This window comes from Aythya fuligula, chromosome 21 (assembly GCF_009819795.1).
Source record: "Aythya fuligula isolate bAytFul2 chromosome 21, bAytFul2.pri, whole genome shotgun sequence".
Taxonomy (NCBI): Eukaryota; Metazoa; Chordata; class Aves; order Anseriformes; family Anatidae; genus Aythya; species Aythya fuligula.
This window is the reverse complement of record NC_045579.1, coordinates 3,183,799-3,209,149: the sequence shown is the minus strand read 5'-3', so window position 1 is coordinate 3,209,149 and position 25,351 is coordinate 3,183,799. Positions and strand designations below refer to the sequence as shown.

Here is a 25,351-nt window from a genome sequence, read left to right as displayed (position 1 = left end):
GCCTCACATCCGCGTCCGGAGGAGGCTCGGCCCGAGCCCAGGTGGGGGGCGGCGGGGCCGAGGCGCCTCCGTGAACCTCCCTGAGCCTCCCTGAGGCTCTGGGTTGAGCCCGTGTGGCCGATGTGCCGGTAACCGGCACAAACGCAGCCCGGTTCCCGGTGTCCCTGCGCTGCAGGTGCCTGGGAGGCTTTCCAGCGCTCGCAGCCGTCGTCGCTGAGGTGTGTCGGTGATGGCGACCATCTGCGAGCTCCCCGAGGATGTGCTGGTGGAGCTGCTGTCGCTGCTCCCGGCCCGGGACCTGATCCACGGCTGCAGGCTGGTGTGCTCGCAGTGGCGCTACGTGGTGGACCTGACCACCCTGTGGAAACGCAAGTGCCAGCGCGAAGGGTTCTACGTCCAGGCTTTGGACAGGAGCGTCTCCGACTGGAAGGTCTTCTACATGCTGTGCTACCTGAAGAGAAACTTAATCAAAAACCCCCGTGCTGAAGGTTTGTTCGCTACTCAGAGCAGAGGGCTAAGATCGTTTCCCAGCAGTCAGAATGAGTCAGTCCTGCGTTACTCAGCTACTGCTGGGGGTGTAGGGCTGGCCCGCCTCTGATGGGTCCGTCCTGGGTCAGATCCATGAGTAAACAGTGAAACTATCACGGGCAAGCAAAGAATTGGTAAATGCACATCTGTGACAGTCCAGAAAAAACCCCTGTGAGTCACTAAGGCCTCAGCACTGTGGACACAGACTGGCAAGGATGATACAGCAATAAAACTATCAACCCAATGGACTAAATAATCAGGCAGCTGTGTCTTTGTCATTTTGTTCAAGATGCAGCTAAAAGGACTGCAGTTGCTCTAGTTCATTATTGACTTCCTGTTTCTGATACAGGCAAAAAGTTGCTACTAATTGTTGAAGCTGCTGACAGCCACCACAAACTAATGACTACATAGTGACAGAGGTCACTTTTAGCTGTAGGAAAGATACAGCATGCCTGACTATTAATCAAAGTAGATTTCTGGTATTTTTATGTAGCTGACTTTTTAATGCAAGCAGGGATAGTGTACAAAACTAATCTGAGGCCCTAGCTCTCACTTTTATGTTTTTTTTTTTTTTTTAGAAAGCTTTAAGCACTGGAAACTTGATAAGAATGAGGGAGATAGATGGAAGATTGAGGATCTGCCTGGACCTCTTGGAAGAGATGTACCAGACCCAGAAGTACACAAATACTTTGTCACTTCATTTGGGTAAGAACTGTATTCCTGTGATCTGGTGCTGGAAGAAAGCTGGTTCTTCCTCTGCCTACAAAAGCACTGTGGTTGGAGGACTTGAAGCAGGTCACTGAACCTTAATCCATCTGTAGGAAAATGAAGGCAATTTCAACCTTTAGTACTAGCTACTCTAAAGAGACTATATAGTCAGCATACTGCTGAGGAATTACTTTATCACATCATGTGCTAAATTTCTCTGTCCCTACCAGGAATTTCATGTAACCTTGTCTATGGTCATTATCATGTGGGATCCCTGCTTCTCTTCCACCAAATGTGGTGGGCAGAGGTTAAGGTCTGGTGAACTGATCAGATGCACTTACCTCACAAGGTCAAACCTCTTAACCCCTAAGAGTGCCTGGTGCATTTGTCATGCTGACAGCTTTTATTGCAAGCTGGTAATAGTGGAGGATTTACTGCTTTTACAACCTGTAAGCAGTTTCGTTTTACCAACATATGCTATACAAGCACAGAAACCCTTCTTAATCCAGTTTATTTTTTTTATGTGGAGGTGAAGCTAACCAGTTTGCTTCCTTGCTGGTTCTGTCTTTGGAAAAAGTCCTGTCTTAGCCATATCAGCCTTGTGGGCACTCAAGGTCTGGGTGAGCTTTTAGCAAAAGCAAGGATGTAAAGGGAACTATGGATGTTGAGAGCGATGTGTTTTATGAAGTTGTTATATTTTTATTTCTGTTGCAGGCCATGCTTTAAGTCTCAACTTATTACCCTGAAGAAGGAAGGATACTGGAACGAGCTGATGGATGAGAAACGGCCTGAAATCATAGTCAAGGACTGGTAAGTGTGTGCACTGAAATTCTGCATAGAATTTCTGCCATTATGACCTAGATGGAAGCTGGGCCTCTGAAGCTTTTCATGCTATAAAATACGTTCTTTATCCTTTGGGATCTGGAAGTCTTGAGTAAGGCATAGGCTATATCTAAGTTTATTCAGTGGGCTATAAGATGATTATCCTGTGAATAGAAAGATAATGGGAAGTTTTAGAACTCCTCCGTAACTATGGGTATGACATTCCTTTCCTCGATCCACTTTAGAGACTCTTTATGAAGGCTAAGGAAAATTGAATGCTGTGTACACAACCCTGGCTTCTTCGTTACTCCCTGCCTCTTTAGGTATGCTGCCAGATTTGACTGTGGGTGTCGTTATGAACTTACAGTGAGGCTGCTTTCAGAAGACTACATCGTGCTTGCAGAGTTCCATCCTGAGCCAGTGGTTATAGAGCAGTGGAGCGATGCAATGTGGAGAGAGGTAAGCAGCAGCTCTCCAGACAGTAGCTTTACATCAAGATTGAGACACGCATCTTTCAAACCTTACCTGGCTAAAAGTCACAAGTGGCCCTGCTTTCTCTGCTCTTCAGCCTCTTCTAACTCAAGATAAAATATAAAAAAGTTCTTGCTGTTGACAGTGCTGAAGAAACACTGAAAGATCAAGGTTGAGTTTGTAGGTGCATGAGGTTTCCTAAAGAGTATTCCCCCCTATGCTTCTGTGATGTTTCTACTTAGTCTCTTCAAGTGTATGTTCTTCACTTAAGCTTTTGTCTAAGCTGAGTTACGGGAGCATACATGTAGCTCTTACTTGTGTTGAAAATAAAAATTCAATTTTAAAAACTACTGCTTGGATGTAAGTATTGCAGACACTACTTTTCCTAAATTGCTAAACATGTTGAGCTTGGTTTGGATGGCTGTAGATTCCCTGTTATGTTGTTCCTTGTATGACAAATGAATGCTGTACCCAAGAATCAAGCTTAACATTGATTGACTTAGCCTTCTGCCCTTTAGTCATCTAAATAAGGCTTTTTATTTTTTCCTCCCTCAAAAAGGGGTATGATGCACTTTAATTAAAATATATTTTGGAATGAGCCCTTCCTCAGACCAAGGCTTTCTTACCGTAGTTGTCCTAGTTTAAAGGTCAGTGCTGGTTTATTTAGGCAAAGTAACAAGCATTTCCTTTTTCTACAGATGTCTCACACCTTCAACAATTATCCAGCTGGAGTTCGTTACATCTGGTTTCAACATGGAGGCCAAGACACTCAATTCTGGGCAGGATGGTATGGGATCAGAGTGACAAACAGCAGCATCACCATTGGACCCCAGACATCATCGTAAAGGCACAATATAAGTGTTCTTTTTTTACCTCAGGACTGTAACCAGGTGGCCTCAGGTGCACTTATTTGTCTGTACTCTCTGGGTGAATGTCCTGGCTTTGTTTTGCACAGTTGATCTGGAATACAAGCAGCTAGCACTCCTTGTTCACAGCAGACCTTCTGCAGACCCAGCCCTTTGGAAGGACTTCTGTCTTCGTCTGTCCTCCTCCTGCACCATGGATGTTATGGCAATTACTAGTGCCCTTCCTTAGGAGGAAGACTAGGACAATTAAATATAACTATTATCTTTAGTTAATAGTGTTTGGCTGTAGCACCAGGACATAGTAATCTTAAATGGAAACCCTTTCTTGTTTTTTCACCTTATGAAAGATAAAGCTAAAATGTATCCATTCAGATTATTAATCCTTTTTCTCAAAGGCTCTGCTACAGACAGACTTGTTTTGTGTTGTATTTTCCTGTTTGTTTAATTATGTATATAAATATGTATCTTTCATATCAGCCCTTCCACAGCATAAGGAAGCTGTCAAGATATTTTCATAAATGCTGTCATGCTGATACCCCATTCCTTATAGTTTCTGTAAGTATATATGATCAAAATGGTACACACCTTCCCCATCCAATACAGCCCATCATTGTTTGAATAAATGGAGAAAAAGAAGTTAAGGAATCCCTTAGGGTGGATACCTTTTATCTTAAGTGCCTTTTGATTGTGCTGTGCTCTTTCCATATTACCTTTGTACTGAGCTCTTTGTTTGTACAGAACAGTCTAACCCTATATAAAATGTTCAAGCAGCAAACAACCTGGATATGCGGTGTTCTTGCACTTTTTACTCTGAGGAAGCAGGGAGGTGCTCTGCTGGCTTTTACCAAATCACCTGCCCGATAAACTCAACTCAAATACCACGAACCATACCTTCCACCCCTGTATAAGCAGAGACAATACTGACGACCTCTTCCATCCCCTTTGATAAGAGTAGGATAGCAGTATTTTTTTCCCCTTTTCTGCTGTCTGTTAAAAGCAGGACATCTGACAAGTGTCCTTGCTGGAGAGACACATTCCAACATGCTACTACTGCCACTCATATGTGGAGGTTCTCCATGGTTGTCTGGCTTTTCATATGAATAGATAGATTCCAGCTATGAACTAGAGAGGTATGGAAAAGTGGTGGAAGCTCCATATAGAATACAAACCTCCATACAAAATTAAAGTACTTCTTTGCTAGAGGGAAGGTTGGTATGGACAGAACGCAGCCTGTTTCAGCTGGGGTAAAACTTAATATTTATTGAAGACTACTTAGGACAGTCACAGTGGACAAACGCTACATAAGGCCTCACTCACCCTTGGTATAAGACCATTGCTCTAGTGGAGTATACAACAGATCCCTGTATATCACTACTCATGTGCAATGGAGATGCCCTATTTAAGGCAAGAACTGGATTTGTACAAAGCACTGACTGCACACTGCAGTCAGCTGCATCCTCCGCCCAGGGATTCACTGTAATGAAACCTATACTCACTCTCACACACGAGCGTACATGGGAACAGGCTCTGGCTCCACATTCCAAGTCAGTTCTATATACAGTGGTAAGAGCACTTGAAATAAAGAGGCAGCAGCTGCTCTACATTCATCCAGAAGGCCAGTTGAAGAGACTGGTATGGTTTGTGAGAGATCTTGCTCCACTGGAAGATTGGACAAGGCTTGCAGGAATGGAATCAGGTGCCTTTGTGGGCTCGTTCTTCGACATACAACTGCATCTGGAGGAGAGAAACAAGTGTCAGTTCTGTCTGATGGGTAGGTGAATGGAGAGAAGCCTGCAACAGGCTAAAGAGTTTGTACCTTCTCCCGGGTTCCCTATTTTAATATGAAAAGTTTTCTGATTACATCCAGTTTCAGGCACCTCTTGGGCCAGAATGCTCTGCTCACCTTCAAGATATCGGATGTCATAGTTTTCAGTGGAATAAGCCGGGGATCATGCATGTGCACGTCTTGTTCATCAGCAAGGATCCACGGGAAATCCTAGGGGCAGGACAACAAGTAAGTGAGAGCTCCAGTGACTGAGGGAAGAGACAAATGGTGATGCTGAAGGTAACTCAAGAATGCTCCATACATTTTAAAAGTTCTTGCTATTATGCTTGGCCCCAAGACCCAGAATATCATCATTTTCAGTTAGAGCCTAAAAGTACACTATTAACCCATTATATTGAGCTTGCACTTCATATATTTATTACATCAGTATTTAGCTGTAACTCCAAAATGTTCAGGGCATTGATTTCTGTCTTACCTTGCAAATTCAAAGGCTGTCCTGCTATAACACCAGTTCCAGTTACTAAGCACTATAGAGCAGAATTTGGAAAAAAAGATACATATTTCACATGCCTTATATATTGTGCCTTAAGACATAAAATAACTTGCCTCTGGAGGAAAAAAAAAGTTTCCCTGTTTCCTAAGCAAGGATACACAGAAAAAAAATGTGATCTACACAACCTTTTCCTGCAAGATAAATGTATTTGTGCACCCAAAAACCACAATTTTAATGTTAGCTTTCCTTGCTAGTTTATGGCTAGTAACTGGCCATCTACACATGGTGAATATGCGATGAGTTTTTTTTGTTACTTCATGTACTTATGTTGTACATTAGAGTACTTTAAGTGACTGAGCTGGCATTAAGCAGTAAATATTGTTACAGTCTAAATCAGACATCAAAGCAACTACTACCTGAACTGCAGCTGGTGCATGGTAAATGTCACTTCACCACTGAAAACTCTTTAATGCATTCAAAACAAAGTTGTGAAGTGCATCACAAAACTAGCAATCTAGCACCCTTTAACCTTGGCGATACCAAAATTCTTCAATTTCCATTCTTTGCTCCACAGTTTGCTCGCACACAGGCAGCCACTGCTATCACTCACTTTTATCACCTGGATCTTCTCCATGTTCCGTGTGGCAGCCTCCCGTGTGTGAACCAGAACTGTGAAGGTGCAACCTGCAAGAAAAACGGCAGCCTCCAGAGCAGGGGAAAACTAACAGCAGCTTGGACACTGCCCATAATCAACTCAAGTTGAGCAAATCTGTGCTCTTAGGCTGTATGGACCTGCCTACCTGGGGGATTGTTGTCAAGCACGGCATCACACACACTGATCTTCAGGATGAAGGCACGCAGTAATTGCTCCACGTGGGACAGCAAGGACTCCGAACTGTTGGGAGACAGTTATTACTGGCATACAGCAAAGTACTGAGGCTTGTAACTGATTGCAGAACACCTCTACAGGTGCAGGGGTTGAATGTCACGAGCAAGCACTAACAGAAACGTTACCTAATGGAAAGGAGAGGTGGCTGGGTGATCTCGAAGACAAATCTCTCCACTGGGTGGTGCTCTTTATCCAGGATTACAACTACAACTTTCTCCACATCATTCTGCAAGAATAAATAGGGTTAGAAAAAGCACTTCCTTAAAACAAGCTGTCTTCTGCCCCCAGTGTGCTCCACTTCTGATAAAGTGGCAGTGTGTTCACCTGCTGTGGAGCAGCAATAGCAGTTATCTAATATGATGTCTGTAAAGAGCAGAGAATGAAAACCCTGTCAGCATTTGACATTCTGAAATGTTTGATATGGTCATATCTTTCCCTCACAAAACCTAGACTTCAAAACTACTTTCGCTTTCCGGCTTACAGCCCAGCATTCAAACTATTCTTCTGCCAGATGGGTGCTTAAACCTAACATTCTGCTTTCAGATACATTTAAGTTAATGCGTAGGATGATGTAACTGAAAATATAGAAATGGAGCCTCATGTTTATGTATTAGATGCAACTAAATGCCAATATTCAGCAGCAAGACAGCGCCTTAACTATGAGGAAAGGTTATGGATGTTATTCTTATTTTTCTAGTTCCTTTATAATCCAGCATATTCTATATGGTAGATATGTACTAAAAGCTTTGCAATTAAGGCAGTATTTGTTTTCTTATTTTGTATCAAAACCCCCTGCAGTACGTTGGGCCAGCCCAGGTCCTTGGTATGATCTCACCTTCTCGAGCAGTGGCTTTACACAGTGCAGCGTGTCTTGGATGTACTGATTCAGCTCTGGGTGGCACGACATCTGTAGCAAACAGAGTGAGGAGTCAGAGCTGTGTTCTGATGTGAGCCAGGCCAATGCTAAACAGGAAGACTTCAACATAAAAGCGTGATGACTCCAGTCACACTTGAAACGGAATTTTTCACAACTAACTTGCCAATTTACACCACTCATTCTTTCATGGAAGGGTTAATGAGCTGAAGCAGACCACTGAACCCACACAGTTAAATTACTCCCAATGCTCTCACTAGCTTGGAAGCTCCTACGTAGCATGCACCGTATACCAGAACATACTTATCACTGAACCATCTCTTAGGAAGCATGCTTTCATGTTATGTCACTGCACATAGCAGGAGAAGCATTCTACTGTTACGTGTTAAAACAAACTTTAGAAGTGAGTTAGTTTGGTAAGCGTTAACCGACTACTGGTATTTTGCTTATCTGCACGGCTGTCATCTTCCAGGAAACTCTCCTACCTGGACAGGTACATTGTATTTTTTCCTCTTCTGAAAGATGCCAATAGGGTAAACTTCTCTGACATATAAGATAAGGTGAACGGCCACCTCTAGAAATTCTGAAAGAACATCTGCAACGACTGAAAAACAAAAGTAATGCTGAAGGTTGCAGAGCACTAGGAATTTTATATTTTTTTTAATTTATAGCAAATTTTTAAAGATTTTTTTTCCTGTATGAATTTCATCTCCTACCAAGCTTCAGGAAATTTAGAGCTAGAACAATCCTCCAACACCAATCCCATAAGCTCACATGACAAAAAGAAATCCTGCAAGCACAGCAGCTTGTAGCATAACACAACATGTTACCTTGCCCAAAATTAAGGTCCTGTCGTGTCAGCGTGGTCATCTTGCCCAGAACCTGAAAGGCAGCACAGAAAGAGCATTTATCCCCCAGCTCCTCCAGTCTTACTACAGTCAGCTCATGGAGCCATCCGATTCCCTGGTGCCACTGAGCTCAGGCCAACAAACTACCCTCTATGCTCAGAAACAGGCACAAAAACACTTCTCTGACAAATCCAAAGGCCCGCTGTGAAAGATCTGAGCACCCTTTTTGACCAGCAACATGTAGTCAAAAGTCACCCATAGCGCAAAAAAATGAAGACAGCATCTTTCATGTGTTCTGGTTTACAGCTCAAATTAATAGTTACACGTAACTTTATTTCTGATCTTTCTTTTTAATAGTGTTTTACTTTAAAAATCTGCCCTGTTCACAGCTCTTCGTTGTCTCCCTTCTTTTTTGACACAGTTAAGAATGGAGGATTTAAAATTCCTATGACTTAGCCAAGTTTAGACAACCACTTCTTAGTAGCACAAGTAACACTACTTATTATTTAAAAGCCACATAAATGTTCTAGTAACATATTAGAACATACCCTTTTCTAGGCTCTGTATCTTATTATAGCATAAGATCTCAGTTTTACAGGGTTATTCTCACACCACCACAAAATTTTCAGGTCAGGATCTGCACCTTCCACCTACCCAACCCAGGTACCCATCTGCTATCCACGAACAGCAGCCTCAGAGCCTCTCTCAAACCCCAAGGAATACAAACCCTGCACAGCCATATAATTAATTTGGAATTTGTCCTGCAGGAATTTGTGACAAGGGCAGCACATCAGTAGCCAACGTGAGTATCATGTACCAACAATCAGCAGATGCTGGGGCTCAACTTTCCAACAGTTTGTTATACACCACCGTCAGGACCTGACATGTTTCAGGCTATAATGCGTATAATTTCCTATCACAAATTTTAGTGCGTTTCATTATTTTAGTCATTCTCCATGCATGCAAACTCTAACCTACTCTAATCAGTAACTGATCGGAGCAATGCTGCCCCTAACAGACTTGCACTTATTCCTTTCACTGTTTTTCCTTTTGATGCATTTCATTTCTTCACAGGGTCCCTTCCCAGCAGCAGCAGTCCCAGCTCCCCAGCATAACGCAGAGCACTCAGAGATGGCTACAGCAAGCAAGGAGCAGGCACTAGGCTGCCTGCACGTCCTTCACGATGCTTTTTGGGAGCCAGCAAACCCCTCAGAGAAGAGATTCGGGAAAGAAAAGCGCAGCACGGGAGGCAGGAACATCGCGTAATTGGCAATCTGTCATCTTGACAGCGCTGTCCTTTACGCAGGCTCCTGCAGCAGCCCAGGGAAACGAGCACAGGCCTCCCGAAATCAGGCTGCACCGCGCCCTGCCCCTTTCATGGCTTCGGAGGAGAGAACGGAGAAGCCCGAGGGAGCCTTCCTCTCCTCCTCCTCCTCCTCTCGGGGCCGGCCCCGCGGAGGACAAAGCCTCAGGGCACGCACGGCTACCGGGGATGCCCCGGTCTCGCCCTTTCCGAGCCTTTTTTCCACCTGCCTTTCTCCCTGCCTCCCCGCGCCCACGGTGCGAGGCGCCTCCGCTCCCTCCCGAGCCCCCACCGAGTCCCCCCCGATCCCCCACCGGGCTCCTACCGGGCTCCCAGCCGCCCGTTCCGCGCCGAGGAACCGCCGGTGCCCGCCAGCCCCGTGCCGCACCGTGCCCGGCGGAGGGGAGCGCGGTGCCGGTCAGCCCCGAGCCGCTCCGAGCCGTGCCGGGCCGAGGGGTGCCCGGTGCCCGGTGCCCTCCCCTCCCAGCCCAGCCCCGGGCCGGGCCCCGCCGCTGTCCCGGTTCCCGCCGCCCGCCCCCGCCCGGTGCCCAGCGCTGCCGGGCGCGCGGCGGCGCGCGCCTGTGACGTCACGCGGCGGGCAGGTGGCGCGCCCCCTGGTGGCGGGAAAACCGGGAGGAGGGGCGCGGGGCTGCTCCCGCTGCCGGTCCCGGTCCCAAGCCCGGTCCCCGTCCCTTGTGGGGGGGGGGGTCCCCGCGTCCCGCAGCTGCCCCCACCGCCGCTATGGGGCTGCAGGGAGCGGGGCCCGCCTACAGCCCGCCCCCCGCTGCCCTAACGCCGGGATCCCCCTGCGGGGAGCGGGACAACCGGGCCGGGGTCCCCCCGCGGCGGCGGCGGCGGGCAGGTGAGCGGGGCCCGGCCGGGGCTTCCCCGCCTTTGTCTCCGTCCTTTGTGTGCCCCGCTGCCGCCGGCAGCCCCCGCGCCCCTCCGCCTCCCTCGCACCATGGCCCCCGCACCGCGCACCCCTCCCCTGCACCCCGTTCCCCCGGGATTCCCGGCGTCCCCGCTTCCTCCGCGCATTCCCCCACTGCCTCCCCCCCATCTCCATCGTCTCCTCCTCCTCCTCCTCCTCCTGCCGGCTTTGCACACCCCCTGCCCCCCCCCGCAGACCCTCTCCCCTCCCCTCCCGCTGCACGCACAGCCCCTGCCGGCCCTGCCCTGCCTGCCGGGCTCGGCGCACGCCAGGAGCTGCGGACAGGTAGGCAGCGGGCTGCATGCTCCCCCGAGCTTTTTTTTTTTTTTTTTTTCCCCGTTGCTTTCGCAGGGATGGGGGGCGAGGCGAGGGCGGCACGTCCCCACTTTCCGTGCTCCCCGAAGGAGACAAAGGCCGGGGGGTCGGGGATCCCCATCCCCGCCGCCGGGATGCTCGGGTGGTGGCGGCGGCGGCATCGCGCGGGGCTGGGAGCCGGGGGGTTGGGGGACAACCGGGCAACCTCCCGAGGTGCGAGGTCCCTTTGGCCGTGCCTATTGTCGCCGTGCCGGGCAGCAGCCTCCCGGTGCTCGCTGTCCCGCTGTTCCTCTCGCCCTCGGGGCGCAGGATGCGCAGCGCCGTGCGCCTCCCTCCCGGCACGGCTGGGACACGGCTGGGACCACGTTTGGCCCCTGCCCTGGCACCAGAGGCACCGCCGTTCGCCTAGGTGGGTGCTGAGCTCCCCGGGGGTACGTCCCGGCTCGGAGCTGAGCAAAGTGGCCGAGGGGCGAGGGAAGCTTTTCCCCCCGTCATTGTGTCTGCAGAGCCGCGCGCCGAGCCCCTGAGTGCCCACGGGTTTGTTCTCCGCTCTTCCTCTGTTGATAAAAGTGAGATCTAGTTTCTGAATTAAATCAATTTGGCTTCAGTTAATGGCTTATTACAGCCGGTAATTCATCATGTAGGATTTAAGTGACATTTATCCAATTCACACCTGAAGTCTTCCGTCAACCGGAGGATTTAATGGAAATGGTTTTGTATTTCCATCTCCTCTCCCTTGCAGAAGGAGGCATTAATCCTACACGTTTTGGTTCAAAGTGAGAACGACACACAAGGAACAATGTTGAAAGCACAGCCTAACTGTTCTGCCACTTGGGGACGCGTCCACCGCTCCCCACGGTGAGGACTGGGCCAAACCTGCCCCTCTCCTCCCCGTCACACCGGCGGGTGCTTTCCAGCCGGGTGAGCAGTGACCTTTGCTATTGACTGTGTCTCATTTGTCACTAGGCATTGTGCATTAAACTGGAGAGTCTTCTCTGCCGCGCTGACAGCAAGCGACTATATCTTGGATGCTAATCTCAGCCTCATTGCTATTTTAATCTCATTATTGGGTAGAGGAGCCTCTGGTTGATAGCAGGTTGCCTGTGATGGCTGTGTCAGCCACTCTGTGAAGTCCCCGAGGGAAGCAGAGCAGAGGGTACTGCATATTCATTCGTGTGCCTCTCTTCCACTTCAAAACAGTGGCTTGCTGGGCTGCTCTGTCCCCGGAGGCTGCGCCCTCCCTGTCCGAGCACTGAGCTGCGAGCAGGGAAGCGCTCCGTGCGGGCCAGGGCAAGCAAAGGAGAAAGGGTGGCACAGCTGCGGCTCAAGGTGAGAGGCATGCAGTGAGTTGTTGGATTTGCAAGGTGTCCAGCGATCATCAGAGCTAGGGAGCTAGAGTTTAGGGTGACTTACTGGCTGGTGTAACGCTGCCAGTTTCCTCACAGGTCTGGGCTGCAGGAGAGGGCATTTCCTGGGCTGTGCTGCGTGAATAAGCCACTTTGGTGCTCGGGGGTCAGGAGGGCAGAGCATGGGCTGCCAGCCAGAGCTGAGCAGTGAGAGGACAGAGCACCTGGGCCAGTGGGGCAGCAAAAAGGGAGTCCCAGTCCCAGCCCTTCAACTAATGGGGAATGAGCCACGTTTCAAGTGGGCACTGGATACGGGCTGCCTTGGGGAGATGTTTGGTGGAGGCACAGGGATAACTACAGCTACTGCTTAACCCCTGCAAGCTTGAGCCTGTGTCCTGTCTCTTGTGCCGTTAGTGCATGGAATAAACCTGAATTTAGCCCTTTCTACAGCAGGGTGCTGTTCAGTGATGGCAAAAAGTGAGAGAAAACCAGCAAAATGAAAACATTTCAAAGGGTGATGGTGGGATTCAAGTAGCTGAGCCTAAATATCTGCAGAAGGAAAGTCTCTCACACCAAGCGCAGTCACGAGGGACAAGGAAACTGGAATCAGTTAAGTATGAAAGGCAGGGTGGGGAGGAAAGGTGACAATGGATACAGGCAACCTAAGAAAGGAGGAGGATAGCTCTGAAAAGGGAATGAAAAGGACTGGAGATCTGTGATCTGGGGACTTTGCTGTTCCAACGTCCCAAATATGTCTGAGGCAGCAGAAAAAAAAATATCCTTTACGAAGTGAGTGTGCAAGAAATGTTGGAGATAAAGAAAGCAGTATCTTTACCTGGGGGAAGAAAAGGGAAGGATGCATATAAAATTTCCTGTCTGCTTTTGGAGACCCTAGAAAACTGTGTGTGGGGGGGTGTCCCTTGGAAATGGGAGGGTCTTCTGGCAGATTATGTATGAAGCTTCTCAGCATTTGCCTCCAGAAACAGAAAAACAGATGGAAAGAGACCCAGCAGGGAAGTGAAATCTCATTTATCTGCACAATGCCATCCTCCTGGCTCCAGCCAGCTCTCTGCATGTCAGCCACCATAGAGCCTACCCCTTCCATTCTGCTCCAGGCCTTCCCAAGCCCATCCATCACCCTATGGCTTCTTATTTACAGAGAGCCTGGCACACGAAGCTGGCTTTATTGTCTGTCATCTGTGCCACACACGCACATACACACAACACCAATGTAGATGCACATACACTTTGTCTATTGCTGCAGCTTGGGGTTATCTGGAGTCCAGGAAATCTTTAAGCACTCCTGCCAAAGTCTGAGGTTATCAGAGCCAAAGAGAAATCTGGCCCAGAGTATGTGCTTGGGTTCGGCTGGAGCACAGAAACTGCATCATCTGTGGTGATAAAGGATTTCCATATTCTCTATTTCTGTGTGCAAGTGTGTTGTTCATCTTTGATATGACATGAAGGATGTATGTGAAAGGTTAAAGTCAGGATTGCCAGGTACCTTGTTTTAAGTCAGATTTATACATGATGATCTGATGTTAGTACTTTGTCAAATACAAAACAAATAGAGCAGCAGCAGCAGAGCCTGCTTCCACATCAAGGTGATACAGCTCTGTTTACAGGGAGAAAACATGACCAAGTTTCTGGGTACCCATTCAGTCCCTTGCTGCCTTGCAGGATTACAAGCAGAGAGCAGAGTAACAGCAATTATATCAGTGAGTCCACAGAAGGAAACTGCCCACGGGGAAAATTACCCGAGATGCAAAAAAAAAATTAATTTCCCTTACAGGGTTGTGACTATCCACTACTAACCCAAAATAGATCAGAAGTATTGGCTGAGAGACAGCACTGCAACTCATTCATCAGCCCTGAGCCTGCACCCCAGGTAGCTCTAAGCCCTTATCTTTGCTTTACACATTTCCTTGCTAGTAGGCAGATTTGCTACCTCAAGAAGCAGGTGGTTCGTAATCCTGAGGGCATATAAAGGAAGTGCAAAGTGCTGGGTTAAGTAAAGAGGGTGCAGGTCTGGTGTTCTGGAGAGCTGCAGGAGCAGGTTAGTACGTTGGCTATTTCCTTTATTAATACACTATCCCTAAGAGGATGATTTTGGGATTTGGTACAATGTATGTTTGGTTTAGAGCAATTTGGGAAAGGCATCTCCTTACAAGAGCAGGCATTTTTCCTCCTTTCCTCCTGACAAATGCCTCGCTCAGGGCAGAATTTCACCTTTTATAGAAAAGGTGCATCAGCACACTGAGAACGTTTCTGTGAGAAGTCCTGGGCTAGCACTGACATCTTTTGTGCACTGCATTCCTGAGAGAGGACAGGGTGGAGTTTGCTTTAGTACTTAGAAACTGAGGGACCAGAGCACTGAGGAGAGGAACCAGGGATGTTGTTTTGTCGTCTAGCTGTCTTGTGGAAGTGTGAATTTTATAGCCTTTTTAAGGGCAAGAAAAGCTGAGGAGGTAGGAAGAGGTTTCTGCAGTTACAGATGGATCACAGTGTAGAAACACCTGCTTAAGAGAAGGCTGGGACTTCTGTCCCTCTAGCACAGGCTGCATTAATAGAAGGTACCAAAACTGGTCCATTTTGGTTGGGCAAACAGCTCAGGGCTCCCCTGACAAAAGTGCAGTCCAGGTGCATTATTAATGCGTTATTAGTCATTTATGTGCATTGTTAATGCAGCATTCCCAGCGACAGCCGTGCATCGTGTTAGCCTGTCCTCTGAGCCAGTGCAGAGCTGAGGCAACCCGTGTGCTCCGGCTGCACTTTCCTGCTGTGTCATGCCAACAGGCCAGCTGAGCAGCTTAAACGAATGCCCCCTGCACTTTGAAGCAGGCCTTCTGTTTAACTGCCCTGCAGCGTCTAGCTGTTCTCTGGCTCCTGCTGGAAACTAGGATCTGCTGCTAATGTGTCTGTCAGGTTCATCTTCAAAGGGGCTGTGTCTGTGTGCCTGAGATTGGAGGCACCTGCCTCGCATTTTCTTCGCACTTGTTCTCTCCTGTTGGCACTTTGCCTATAGATGGAGATGGAAGATGCTGTTTCCAGCTCTTTGAGTTGTTGTGTGTGATGCCTCGATCCAGCTGGTTTGCTCTGGTTCTTAAAGAGAAAATCCTTGGAGGGAAAAAAAAAATGTGGATGCAGAGCTTGGGTTTTGCTTGGCTGCTATTTGTTACACTGGTTTTGAAGCAGGAACTTCAAGTGCTCTGCTAATAGATTTAGCTGTCTGTCTGGTTTTCCTTTGTCTCAGGTAGCTGCCAATAAAATGTCATTTTTTAGTGTTACGTCTTCTGGAACTGAGCTACTTGGCACCTCCCAAATCAGCCCTCAACTAGCAGTTTGTTGTCTTTTGTGGCCAGTGGACGGATCTGCTCTTCAGGCTCTGCCTCCCTCTTTCCGGGGAGGTCTGGACTGAAATTTTGTTCCCAGTCTCTAAGCAGTAGCAGAGATGTGTCTTGTAAAGGCAGAATCTGCTGGTGGATGAGTGAGCAAGCTTTTTGGTTAAGAGGATGGAGACATCTCTAAGCCCTCCAGATGCTCTATGAAGTTGGGGTTGCAATGATGGCAGAGGTTCCAATGACTCAAAATGCTTCAGATGCACACTTCATGGGTTGAAAGAAAAATGGAAAGGAAGGACTGAGGCTGTTCTTAGAGTGATTTCTGTCAGCTCCACAAAAGGGCACTGAGATGGGCTTTGAAGGATATTCCCCTTCACAGGTGACGCAAGTGACAATGGCTGGTCAAAGAGAAGGAAAGGGTGGAGGAGGGGATTGAATGAGGAGCTGGGGCTGTGAAGAGCTTTGTGACATTATTTCTTGGGGTAAGCACAGGACTGCTTTTCTGAGTGTCACGGGGAGCTCTGGCTCTAAGCATGCCTTCGTGCTGCCCAGACTGAGGGGGACAGTCCAAGAAAGCTACCTGAAAGTGAAAGGCTCACTAAAAATGCTGAGTTATTTGCGGGAAAGGGCAGGGAAGAACGACCTAATTAGAGAAGTTTCTAACTTGTGCAATATCCCAAAGCCATGTCTCATAACACAAGCACAGGGATGAAGAAAGACCCCTGAAATATTCCAGTGAAGCAGAGTCAATGAGAATACTGTGGCCACTGTGCTGAGACTTGGTCTCAGTTCTTTGGATTTCGGTTACCCTCCCAATGAGAGCCTCACCTGGTGGGTGAGGTGAAGGGACTTGTGCAGGGTCAGGGAGGGAAGTAGGACAAGCTGGGAGAAAATTCAGCCTGCCTTCCTTCCCCTTGACCAGCATCCGCTGCTCTGCTGACAGCAAATTTGTTCTTCTGCTCCACTGAGATATCAGCACAAAATTTGCAGTTTTTTTTCTTCCCTTGACCGTTTTCAGGCAGCCTGCAGCAGTATGTGTGTGCATCACGCCTCGCCATCTCGGGCTGCTCAGGGCTGTTGCTGGTCCTGCGAGGCCACCATCTGTCTCCGGTTCTGTTCATCTTGACATCTTCATCGAAAGGAAACCAGCTGAGGGGGGAGACCTGGTGCCAGCCAGCCCCAGGATGCCAACCTGGCACCGAACTGGCCCAGCCTGACAGCTGGTGCTGTGCAGGCAGCTCGGGGGCTGAGGCCTGCAGGAGCAGCCCCTCAGATGGCAGGCTGTGAATGGGAGGGTAGGGGAGCTAGTCAGCCATCAAAGGGAGATGTCCTGCTGATTGATGGCCCTCATTTGCACATGAAACTGGGACCTCTCAGCCCTGCAGGCCTTGCACGTGTGTCTCAGCTGCTGTAAACAGGGCTGGGAGAGGAGATAACGGAGGAGGGAAAAGCTCTCTGCCAGTTCTGGACACCTTAAGTGTTGTCATCTAAGTTAACCTAGGTTTGATTCTTGGTTGCCTTCACAGAAGCTGGTTGCTTAATGTGTTTTGTTGTTGTTTGTTTTAATTACAGGTGAGGCAGAGCACCCAGGATTATGGCAACTTCTTCCACCTTCTTCTCCGCTTTTCTTCTTCTGTGTGTGCTGGTTCTTTCTGACATCAGTGTTGTGGTCTCCCTGGACCCTGGCACGAAGCTAAAAAATGTTCCAGAGAACAACAACCACCTTCAAAACCAAGAGATGTGGCTGCAGCAGCCCAGAAGCGGGCACCACCACAAGCATGGCCTGGCCAAGAAAGAGAGGGCCCACGCCATGCCTCCTAGAGGGCAGCTGGCTGCGGAGGAGGCCCTCAGGCCGGGTAGCGGAGCTTCAGCCGTGGAAGAAGGAGCACCAGGACAGCCAGCAGCCCTGAAACAGGACAAGGATGTGTTCCTGGGTTTTGAGTTCCCACATCCCGAGAGGGAGAACCAGTCCCCTGGGTCTGAGAGAGGGAAGAAGCAGAGCAGAGAACACCGGCGACACAGCCGCAGGGACAGGCTGAAACACCACAGAGGTATTTGAGCTCCCAGGGAAGCTGAGGTTGTCGGGTCGCTTGAAACTAGCCTCAACTGTGTGAGGGCAAGAAGCTGGGGCTGTGGTAGAGCCACATGGGTATGCAGAGGGTGTGGGGTGCGTGCCTGCTTGGGGGAGAAATCGGCCAAACAAAAGAGGCACAAGAAAAGAGGGAAGTCCAGAACTGGAGGTTTTTACTGCTGGCTGCAATTTTCTGAAAATGACCTGGTTTGCCTTACAGGGGAGAGCTCTGAAAGCTCCTAGGACTGGGGGGGTCGGTTTGGGGTGGCCTGCTTTGTTTAGTTGGCTTTTAATCAAGTGGTTCAATTTATGAAGAAACATCTCCAAGCCATGCTCAGTCTCTCCACTGACTTCGAAACATGACCAGAACTAGAAATAATTAGAAGAGCAACAAAAAACCACATAGCTTGAAGATCAATTTCTTTTCATCACAGCTTGTATTCTTCTGTGCTTCTGCTGAACTATGAAAAATACAGCTTTTGCACATGTGAAATTGCAGTAATTATGTTAAAATATGGCCGAAAATGTTGCTAAAAGTTTTTAACCGGGACTGCTTTCCTTCACAGGTCAAGTTGTGGGTGTGTGTCTCTGCGGTATGGTGTACTCAGTGTGGTAAATCTTTAGTTCAATTAAAGCCAGGCAATCTGTGTCAGTCCACACCATTTGACAAGTTGGGTGTCAGTGTCCCTGCCTTCCAGCTATCACCCCTCCCTGCATCAGCAAGAAGAGCTCTATTGTTTTCTCAGGGGACTGGCTAAACAACTCACATTAAGCAATATATAAGAGCATGCAACAAAGCTGGTTCGAAGCAATATTTGCAGGCTACAAAACAGGCCTCATATCTTTAGTTGTATATTTAGATGTAAGTTAAGGTCTATATTAAAATTAATACTTTGCAAAAGCATGGATCAAGCTGTAAGGTTATTCTTATTTCAAGTTAGGTAGGTTCCAACTTGAGCTAGACAGAAAGAACCCACTCTTAAAATGAAGTAAGAATGTGTTTACAGGAATTTGCAAAAGTTTAAACCATTGGTTTAAAAATGGTTAAACAGGTGCATTTTGTATTCCCAGGACCAGACGACAGGGATTGTTCTTAAAACAATTGACATGCTACGCTTATAGCTTCAAGAAATCTTGAAGATTCTAATTTTCCTTAGGAAGAAATCCATCAATTCTTTAGTAAGAAATATATATACCTGCACTTTCTTGAAGATATGTCTGATTTCAGCATGTAAGAATCAAGGTGCATCTACTGTAGGCCTGATCTTTCACTTTAATAGCACGTGACTCTGCTTTACACTGGTCTCAACAGCAGATCAGGCTGGTAGAAAACCAGGCAGTGGCTGGATGAAGTCTGGATTCCTTTGACTCAAAATTTTCCATGGCACGCAGAGAGGAGAGGGGTGAGCAAACTAATGCTGCTGTGCCTGTTGTCCTCCGCAGGGAAGACTCCTGATGCTGGGCCAAGCTCCTTGTACAAGAAGCCTGAAAGCTTTGAAGAACAGTTTCAAAACCTCCAGGCAGAGGACGCTACAAGTCTGACTCCCACCACGCTGCTCTTCACTGCCCTGGAGCTAGTTGTTTCCACAGATGAGCCTCCTGTTCTTCCAGCCACGTCACCACGGTCACAGGTAAAGAGACAATGGGTAACTGCACTGTACCTCTGATGCAGACAGAAATCTCCTACAGCTAAGGTCCAGTTTCTTCTTTTTCAGTTAGAGGTAAGTGCTTGCCTAACACCAGTGCCATCCCTCAGAGGCAGCTCTCTGTCTTGGAGACATCTAAGCACAACATGAACAGTTCCTTCAGTCGCTTCTCTTCCAGGCCCTATCTCTCCCTTAGCTAGGCATCTTCATTCAGATTTAAGGAGTGGAAAGGCAGTAGTAGCACTCAGCAGGAGAGGCAGCATGTTGTAATGCGGCTTTTCTTCCTCACGTATAAGCAGTGGGAGCTTCCCTCTTGGTTTCAGCTGGAACAAGAGAAAGCTCCTTTCTTCTGAAAAATGAGATGCTAAGAATCCGCAGGGGACAAGGTGGGGGTGAGGGCTGGGGAATTATGAAACCTCATTAAGGTCTGAAAGCGCAGGGAAAATTTGCAAATGCTTCCGTGTCACTACAGAAGTGTAATCCACTGTCTCCTTGGTTTCTTGTGGTTTGCAGGCCCGGCTCAGGCAAGATGGGGATGTGATGCCCACCTTAGATATGGCACTCTTTGACTGGACAGACTATGAGGACCTCAAACCAGAAATGTGGCCATCAGCTAAAAAGAAAGGTGCTAAACTTACATTGCTGAGCTCCCCATCCTCTTTCCCAGAAGTCATTCTGTAAGTCTTTGCCTATTGTTAGTGTTCACAGAAGGTGAACTGATGAAGGATATCAGATCATAGAGGCAGGAAAAGAGCAAAAAAGCATAATGCTGATTGTATTTTGTGTTTTGTTTCAGCATGCTTATCATTTTGGATGAACAGTTAGAGGGCAAAGGAAAAATGGTTAAATAGAGGGTTGAGAAGCAGGGAGAAGACTAAACTATAAAGGTTTAGGGTTCAGATTCCTGAAGTTTAAGGCTGTTCTCACCCTAGAATGATGTAGCCTCCAAAATAAAAACACTAGTGTGAAATTTTCTACCAGCATCAATTCTTTTCCATAGAGAAACGCCGCAGTAAGAGCCCCAACAGTGGAAATGAAACCGTGTCGTCAGAAGGAGAGCCGTGTGACCATCACCTGGACTGCCTCCCAGGTGAGGATCAGCCTGATAGCCATTTCTCCAAACACTAAATTGTTTGAAATCCAGCCCAGGCTCTGATATAAGCAACCTGATTTTTAATACTGTTAGAAAGTGGTATGCCCAGAGGGCAAAGGCTCTGTGGGTGTGTTGCAGGAACAGATGATGTCTGTAAGACAGAGCTGTCGTGGATGGTATAGTTTACAGGGGAGTAAACCAGCTATCCTGACCTTTGCTCCCATGTTGCAGGCTCTTGCTGTGACTTGCGTGAGCATCTCTGCAAACCACACAATCGAGGCCTTAACAACAAATGCTACGATGACTGCATGTGCACAGAAGGTGAGTTCAGCTTCTTACTCCCCCGCTTCCAGCTGGCTTAGTAGTTGGCCAAGTTGTCTGTGAATAGTGGTCTCCAGGCAAAAATAGGAGCCAGCTCTGCTGTTCTTAGCCTTTCCCTGCCACTGACTCACAACATGACCAGTGAGTCATCTAGGATATCTTGTTTTCTCTCTTGGAAAAAAAGAATCCTGATATCTGCAAACCTATCTAACAGAAGAAGCCATTGTATATTAACACATCAATGGGGCTTTGAAGTCTCTCATGCTATGAAACTGTCTTACTATCCTTGTTTCACACGAGTTTATGCTTATTATGGCTTTTCTGACTTAATTTCAACTGAAACTGTAGTAATTTAGTAGGTGTGGGCAGGACATGGATTTCTGTTTCTTAAAACTGTTTCTGGAGAATCCATAGCAGCCCTTAGTAGACAGTTACATTATGAAGATGTTGGAAAGCACTCTTTTAGTTTGAACATGTTCAGGATCAGCTCCAGGCACAGGGTCTTGTCTGCCAGAACACCGGCTGCCAAGTTTTGTGACCTGTCTTAAGTACCTAGTGACTTTGACCAGGTCATTCACCTACTTTTTAATCCAGTTAAACCAACTGATTTCCTGGAGCTGTAATGTTAAATGATTGTCTTCACCTTGGGCGTGTCATGCAACACTTGAAGGTCCTCATCAGAGGATATTCTGATAGATTAGCCTAGGAAAGTGTTTCTGCGAGCCTAATGAGTGCTGCCTCCAGCCCTGCTTTATTTTTATGTTAGCTGTAAGTTGATGACAAATGTGAATCTTCTGTAGCACTAAAAAGATCCCCAGAGACAGAAGGTCCAGATAAGACAGCCAAGATGCTTAGATAAGAGCCAGAGCTCTGATCTTGTGTGCTCTCTTTCTGGGAAGCCTAACTGCCCTGGGGGGATTGGTAATGAGGGGCAGAAACCCAGCTTGAAGGTAGCCTGATCTCAACATAGCCCAGGGCATGCACTCCAAAAGGCTGCTCAGTGACCTGTGACATCGGATGGGTCTCCTGTGTACAAGTACTCAAGGACAGTTTATGGGCTGTCTTATTACAGAAGCTATAAATCACCAGCTTTCTCCTCTCTGGAGGTGCTGGCACTGTTGCTGTCTGCTCTGGAAGTAGAGTTGCAGTTTCTGGGATGATAACTCAGTTCTTGGCAAGAACTGCAGTGATCAGATCCTGGACTACTGAAAATCAAGGCTTTCATGGAAGTTACTTGCACGTAGGCTGTCTGCTGTCTGGCCCCCCTATCTATGCGTTCTGTTGTAACAAAGGCAGATAATAGGTACCACAAGATATATCAGTACCAGAAACCAATGAGTTAGCCTGACCAGAGGCTCCCATTGCCTTCCACTGCCATGGGAAACTATGTACTGATGCTTGGTTTTGGTTTAACAAATAATTCCCCCAGAAGTATTCATCAAAGATATCTCACATAGCTTCCTTCAGACCCATCACTTCTAGCATCCATAGTATAGAAATTGAAGGAGATGAGCTTTGGATCAGACCTCCCAGTGCTTCAGTCTCTTCCCTCCTCTCCCGAAGCTTCAGAGAAACAAATAGCAAAGGGAGCTTCCCAGCCACTGCTGCTGCACATTAAGTCTATGGTAATTTCCCACTGGAGAGATCACTTAGACAGTAATGGGAAGTAATAGAGGGAAACCAAGCAGGGCTTCCATAAAATCACTGGAAACAATTGGGATAATTCATTGGTATTCAAAAAGCCAGTGAAACCTTCTGCCAGAGCCAATGAATCCCAAACCAGAGCAGTGAGCCAAGCAGGATAAATAGCAGGGCCAAGGAATTAATCTGCCCTGCCCATGTGAGCCATTCCTCTGCCACCTCATTTGACACAACCCAGGCTTCCCAGGCCTGGGACTGTGCCCGCTGCAGGAAATTTTGTCACGAACCGAAGCTGGGAGCTAACTGTTTGATGTTACTGCCGTAACGAGCCTCAGTCCCTCCTGCTCACCATGCTTGTTTTTTTCCTACAGGGCTACGCTGTTACGCCAAATTCCACCGGAACCGACGAGTGACCCGGAGGAAAGGGCGCTGTGTGGAGCCCGAGTCGGCCAACGGAGAGCAGGGATCATTCATTAATGTTTAGGAGGGTGGGATGTGTCTCCTGCCTGGACGGTCAGTAGCTGGGGTCCAACCGCTTATACCTAGCAGCGGGGATTAGAGAGAAAGTCAAGGAAATGACTGAAGCTGCAGGACAGGCTCCAACAAGGCTGGTGTTAATCATAAATAGAGTGGTCTCAGCCTTTCCCATACCAGGACTGCATTCCCCCTCCCTTCCCTCAGCACATTCCTGGCCTTGACCTGGGTCCCCCTCTCCCAGTTGGCTGGAGGTGATCCTGCCTGCCACTCTAATGGCCCTGGCAGGGAAAGGTTCTGCAGTTTCATCTCCTCCTCTCAAAAGAGGCAAGATATGAAAGATCCTTCAGGTCAAGGGGGAGAGGTAAAGCTTATGCCTTACCTTTCAGCTGTTGTTTGAGAAGAAACGTAGATGCTCCTTAAGGATCGGAGGTTTGTAGAGGATAGGAAGCTTGTAGCCTCCAGGTGGAAACAAAGATGAAGATGGATCAGAGATGAAGATGGATCAGCAGGAAGCTGACTGCCTGGGTGAGAGGGGACCCTCTGACGTTGCTCTTGCTCCCTCCTTTGTTCACTGCTACAGGCAGATATTCCCTAGCAGTTACACACTACCACTTCCTACCTGTCTTCTTTGGGACTATCCACTCCCATCCCTTCCTGCCTCTCCTGCTCCCGCAGAACAACCTGGTTTCTGCAAGGATGTGACATCCCAGCCTGCAGCTCTCACTCATTAGTTATCCTGCCGAGTCTGTTATTTTTAATGATAATTTTTAGGAGCTTTCTGGGGAAGTGATAGTTTTCCTAGCGAGCCAAAAATAAAGTTTTTGGTAACAGGAGATAGGAACAGGCTGTTCCGTTGTAGTAAATCCTGTGACATGTTGCATGTGTGTTTCCATGATATGTAAATAAAGCTACAATAGATATTCTTTGTGCAACTCTTCTGCTTCTTTCACTGCAACTAAGGATGGGGCAGGAGCCAGAAGGGCCTACAGGAGAGCTGGCCAGCGGGTAACACTGATAACTTCAGGTAATCAAACAGAGCAATTGTGTCACTTGGTAGAAAAATTTCTCTACCCAAACTGGGTATTTAGGCTGCCCAGTATCCTCACTCAAATTGCAGCTGTCTATTTCTGCCTGGTAGCTATCCAGATATTTAAAACTTCTCTAAATTTACTAAGTAACTACTGACTTCATTGATATATCAAGGCAACGTGGGCTACCTGTGTTATATGGGAATAGTGTTAATCGGTAAAGATGTTCTTTTCTACTGTTGTCATCCCCAGCAGCCTGGCTTCTGGTGGGAGACAGCTGTGAAGCCTTTTAAATGTTAAATTCCATAACCTGGATGTTTACAGCACTTTGTGTAGGAGTAGGAATATTAATCCTGGTGCTTTGGTCAGAATCCTCTTTATGCTGCTCCCTCAAATCCCCCCGTGTTAAATTAGGGGAGGCAAACCTCCATTTTGCACTCTCTTTCTGTTGTAGTGTTACTCTGTGTTGTGTATTCACTCGGATGCTGCTAGCATAATGGTTTATGCCTCTAATATGAGTGCCCAGTCATGACTACAGAGATATGCTATGAATACAGTAGTGGTTCTGACCCACATCCACCTGCACTGCTAGGAGATGCACTAACAGAGGAATCTGTAAAGGAGGGTTTAGGCAAAACCTGACGCTCATCTGGCCACAGCTGTTTAGATTTTTACTTACAGCTTTACAATCTCAACCCCAAAATTAGGAGTAAATAAAGGTAGTTTGGCTCCAGCTCTGTGCCGTGACAGCAAGGATGCAATTTGTTAAGCCAGAGAGAGAAATGCAACCCCTCCCTCAGCCCAGATGCAGAATAGTGGGTGGTACTGCCAGTGCTATTGTCAGTGAAAGCATAAAGGGAAAAAGGCCCTAATTGATCACAGTCAATTGCAGAGCTCTCAAACCCCAGGCTGTGTGACACCAATGAGAACCACATGCACAGTCTTTGTCAAAGCCAGGTTTTAATACCACAGCACTTTGCAATATAAGAGCTGAGGTCTGTGATGGATGAGTGCAAATAAAAGCAAAGCTGGAAATTTTGCAGGGATCTTTATCCTCGGTGATGCAGGTACTCATTGCCCCATATATAACAAGAATCCTTGTAGGATCCTGGGCAATGTTTTGAACACAACTATGTTGCAAATCACGTGCAATACAAGCAAGTATGAATTTTGAGCCAGAGCTTTTACATGTCAACAGGGGACCTCTTGCTTCTTCTGCTTCAGGTCTGCTATTAACTGAACATAAAGGACAGCTGATTCTTAATTGGTGGGATTAGTTAAATGTCTAAGGACAGTGAAAATGGAGTTAATTATAATGAATCAAGTCACAGGATTATTGGATTGATTGCTCACATTGGAGTTTCAGAAAGAGAGCTCATGACCAAGACTCATTCTTTCTGAATCAAAATGTGATGTTGCAGAGGTGAAGCAGAAGGGGTGAGCAGCAGTGGTGTGTGTGCATGCTGCACTGCCACAGCAGTGCGAAAAGAATCAGACAACCTGATTTATGTATCTGCCAGATAAACTACTGACTTCACAACTGCAGTGCAAAG

The 25,351-nt window shown here is 47.6% G+C and overlaps 3 protein-coding genes across 4 annotated transcripts; 2 read left to right on the top strand and 1 right to left on the bottom strand.

The window, feature by feature from the left end:
- Window positions 1–19: 19 nt before the first annotated feature.
- Window positions 20–4,179, top strand: LOC116497615 (F-box only protein 6-like). The gene is made up of 5 exons (XM_032201470.1): window positions 20–488; window positions 1,107–1,233; window positions 1,951–2,046; window positions 2,382–2,517; window positions 3,228–4,179. The coding sequence occupies exons 1-5, from the start codon at window positions 230–232 to the stop codon at window positions 3,372–3,374; spliced, it is 765 nt and encodes a 254-aa protein (XP_032057361.1). The 5' UTR covers window positions 20–229; the 3' UTR covers window positions 3,375–4,179.
- A 449-nt stretch (window positions 4,180–4,628) lies between these two features.
- On the bottom strand, window positions 4,629–10,063 carry MAD2L2 (mitotic arrest deficient 2 like 2). 2 transcript variants are annotated; one of them, XM_032201471.1, is made up of 9 exons: window positions 9,914–10,063; window positions 8,268–8,319; window positions 7,923–8,041; window positions 7,399–7,470; window positions 6,689–6,789; window positions 6,475–6,569; window positions 6,285–6,358; window positions 5,299–5,391; window positions 4,629–5,129 (listed from the first exon to the last, which is right to left on the bottom strand). In XM_032201471.1, the coding sequence occupies exons 2-9, from the start codon at window positions 8,305–8,307 to the stop codon at window positions 5,088–5,090; spliced, it is 636 nt and encodes a 211-aa protein (XP_032057362.1). In that variant the 5' UTR covers window positions 8,308–8,319; window positions 9,914–10,063; the 3' UTR covers window positions 4,629–5,087. The 2 variants fall into 2 exon arrangements, with proteins under 2 accessions (XP_032057362.1, XP_032057363.1); XM_032201472.1 differs by having other exon boundaries at window positions 9,977–10,063.
- A 696-nt stretch (window positions 10,064–10,759) lies between these two features.
- Window positions 10,760–23,690, top strand: DRAXIN (dorsal inhibitory axon guidance protein). Its single transcript, XM_032201463.1, has 7 exons — window positions 10,760–10,804; window positions 17,094–17,572; window positions 19,036–19,223; window positions 19,752–19,863; window positions 20,239–20,328; window positions 20,563–20,652; window positions 22,665–23,690. Exons 2-7 carry the CDS (start codon window positions 17,116–17,118, stop codon window positions 22,775–22,777), a joined length of 1,050 nt encoding a protein of 349 aa, XP_032057354.1. The 5' UTR covers window positions 10,760–10,804; window positions 17,094–17,115; the 3' UTR covers window positions 22,778–23,690.
- The last annotated feature ends 1,661 nt before the right edge of the window (window positions 23,691–25,351 follow it).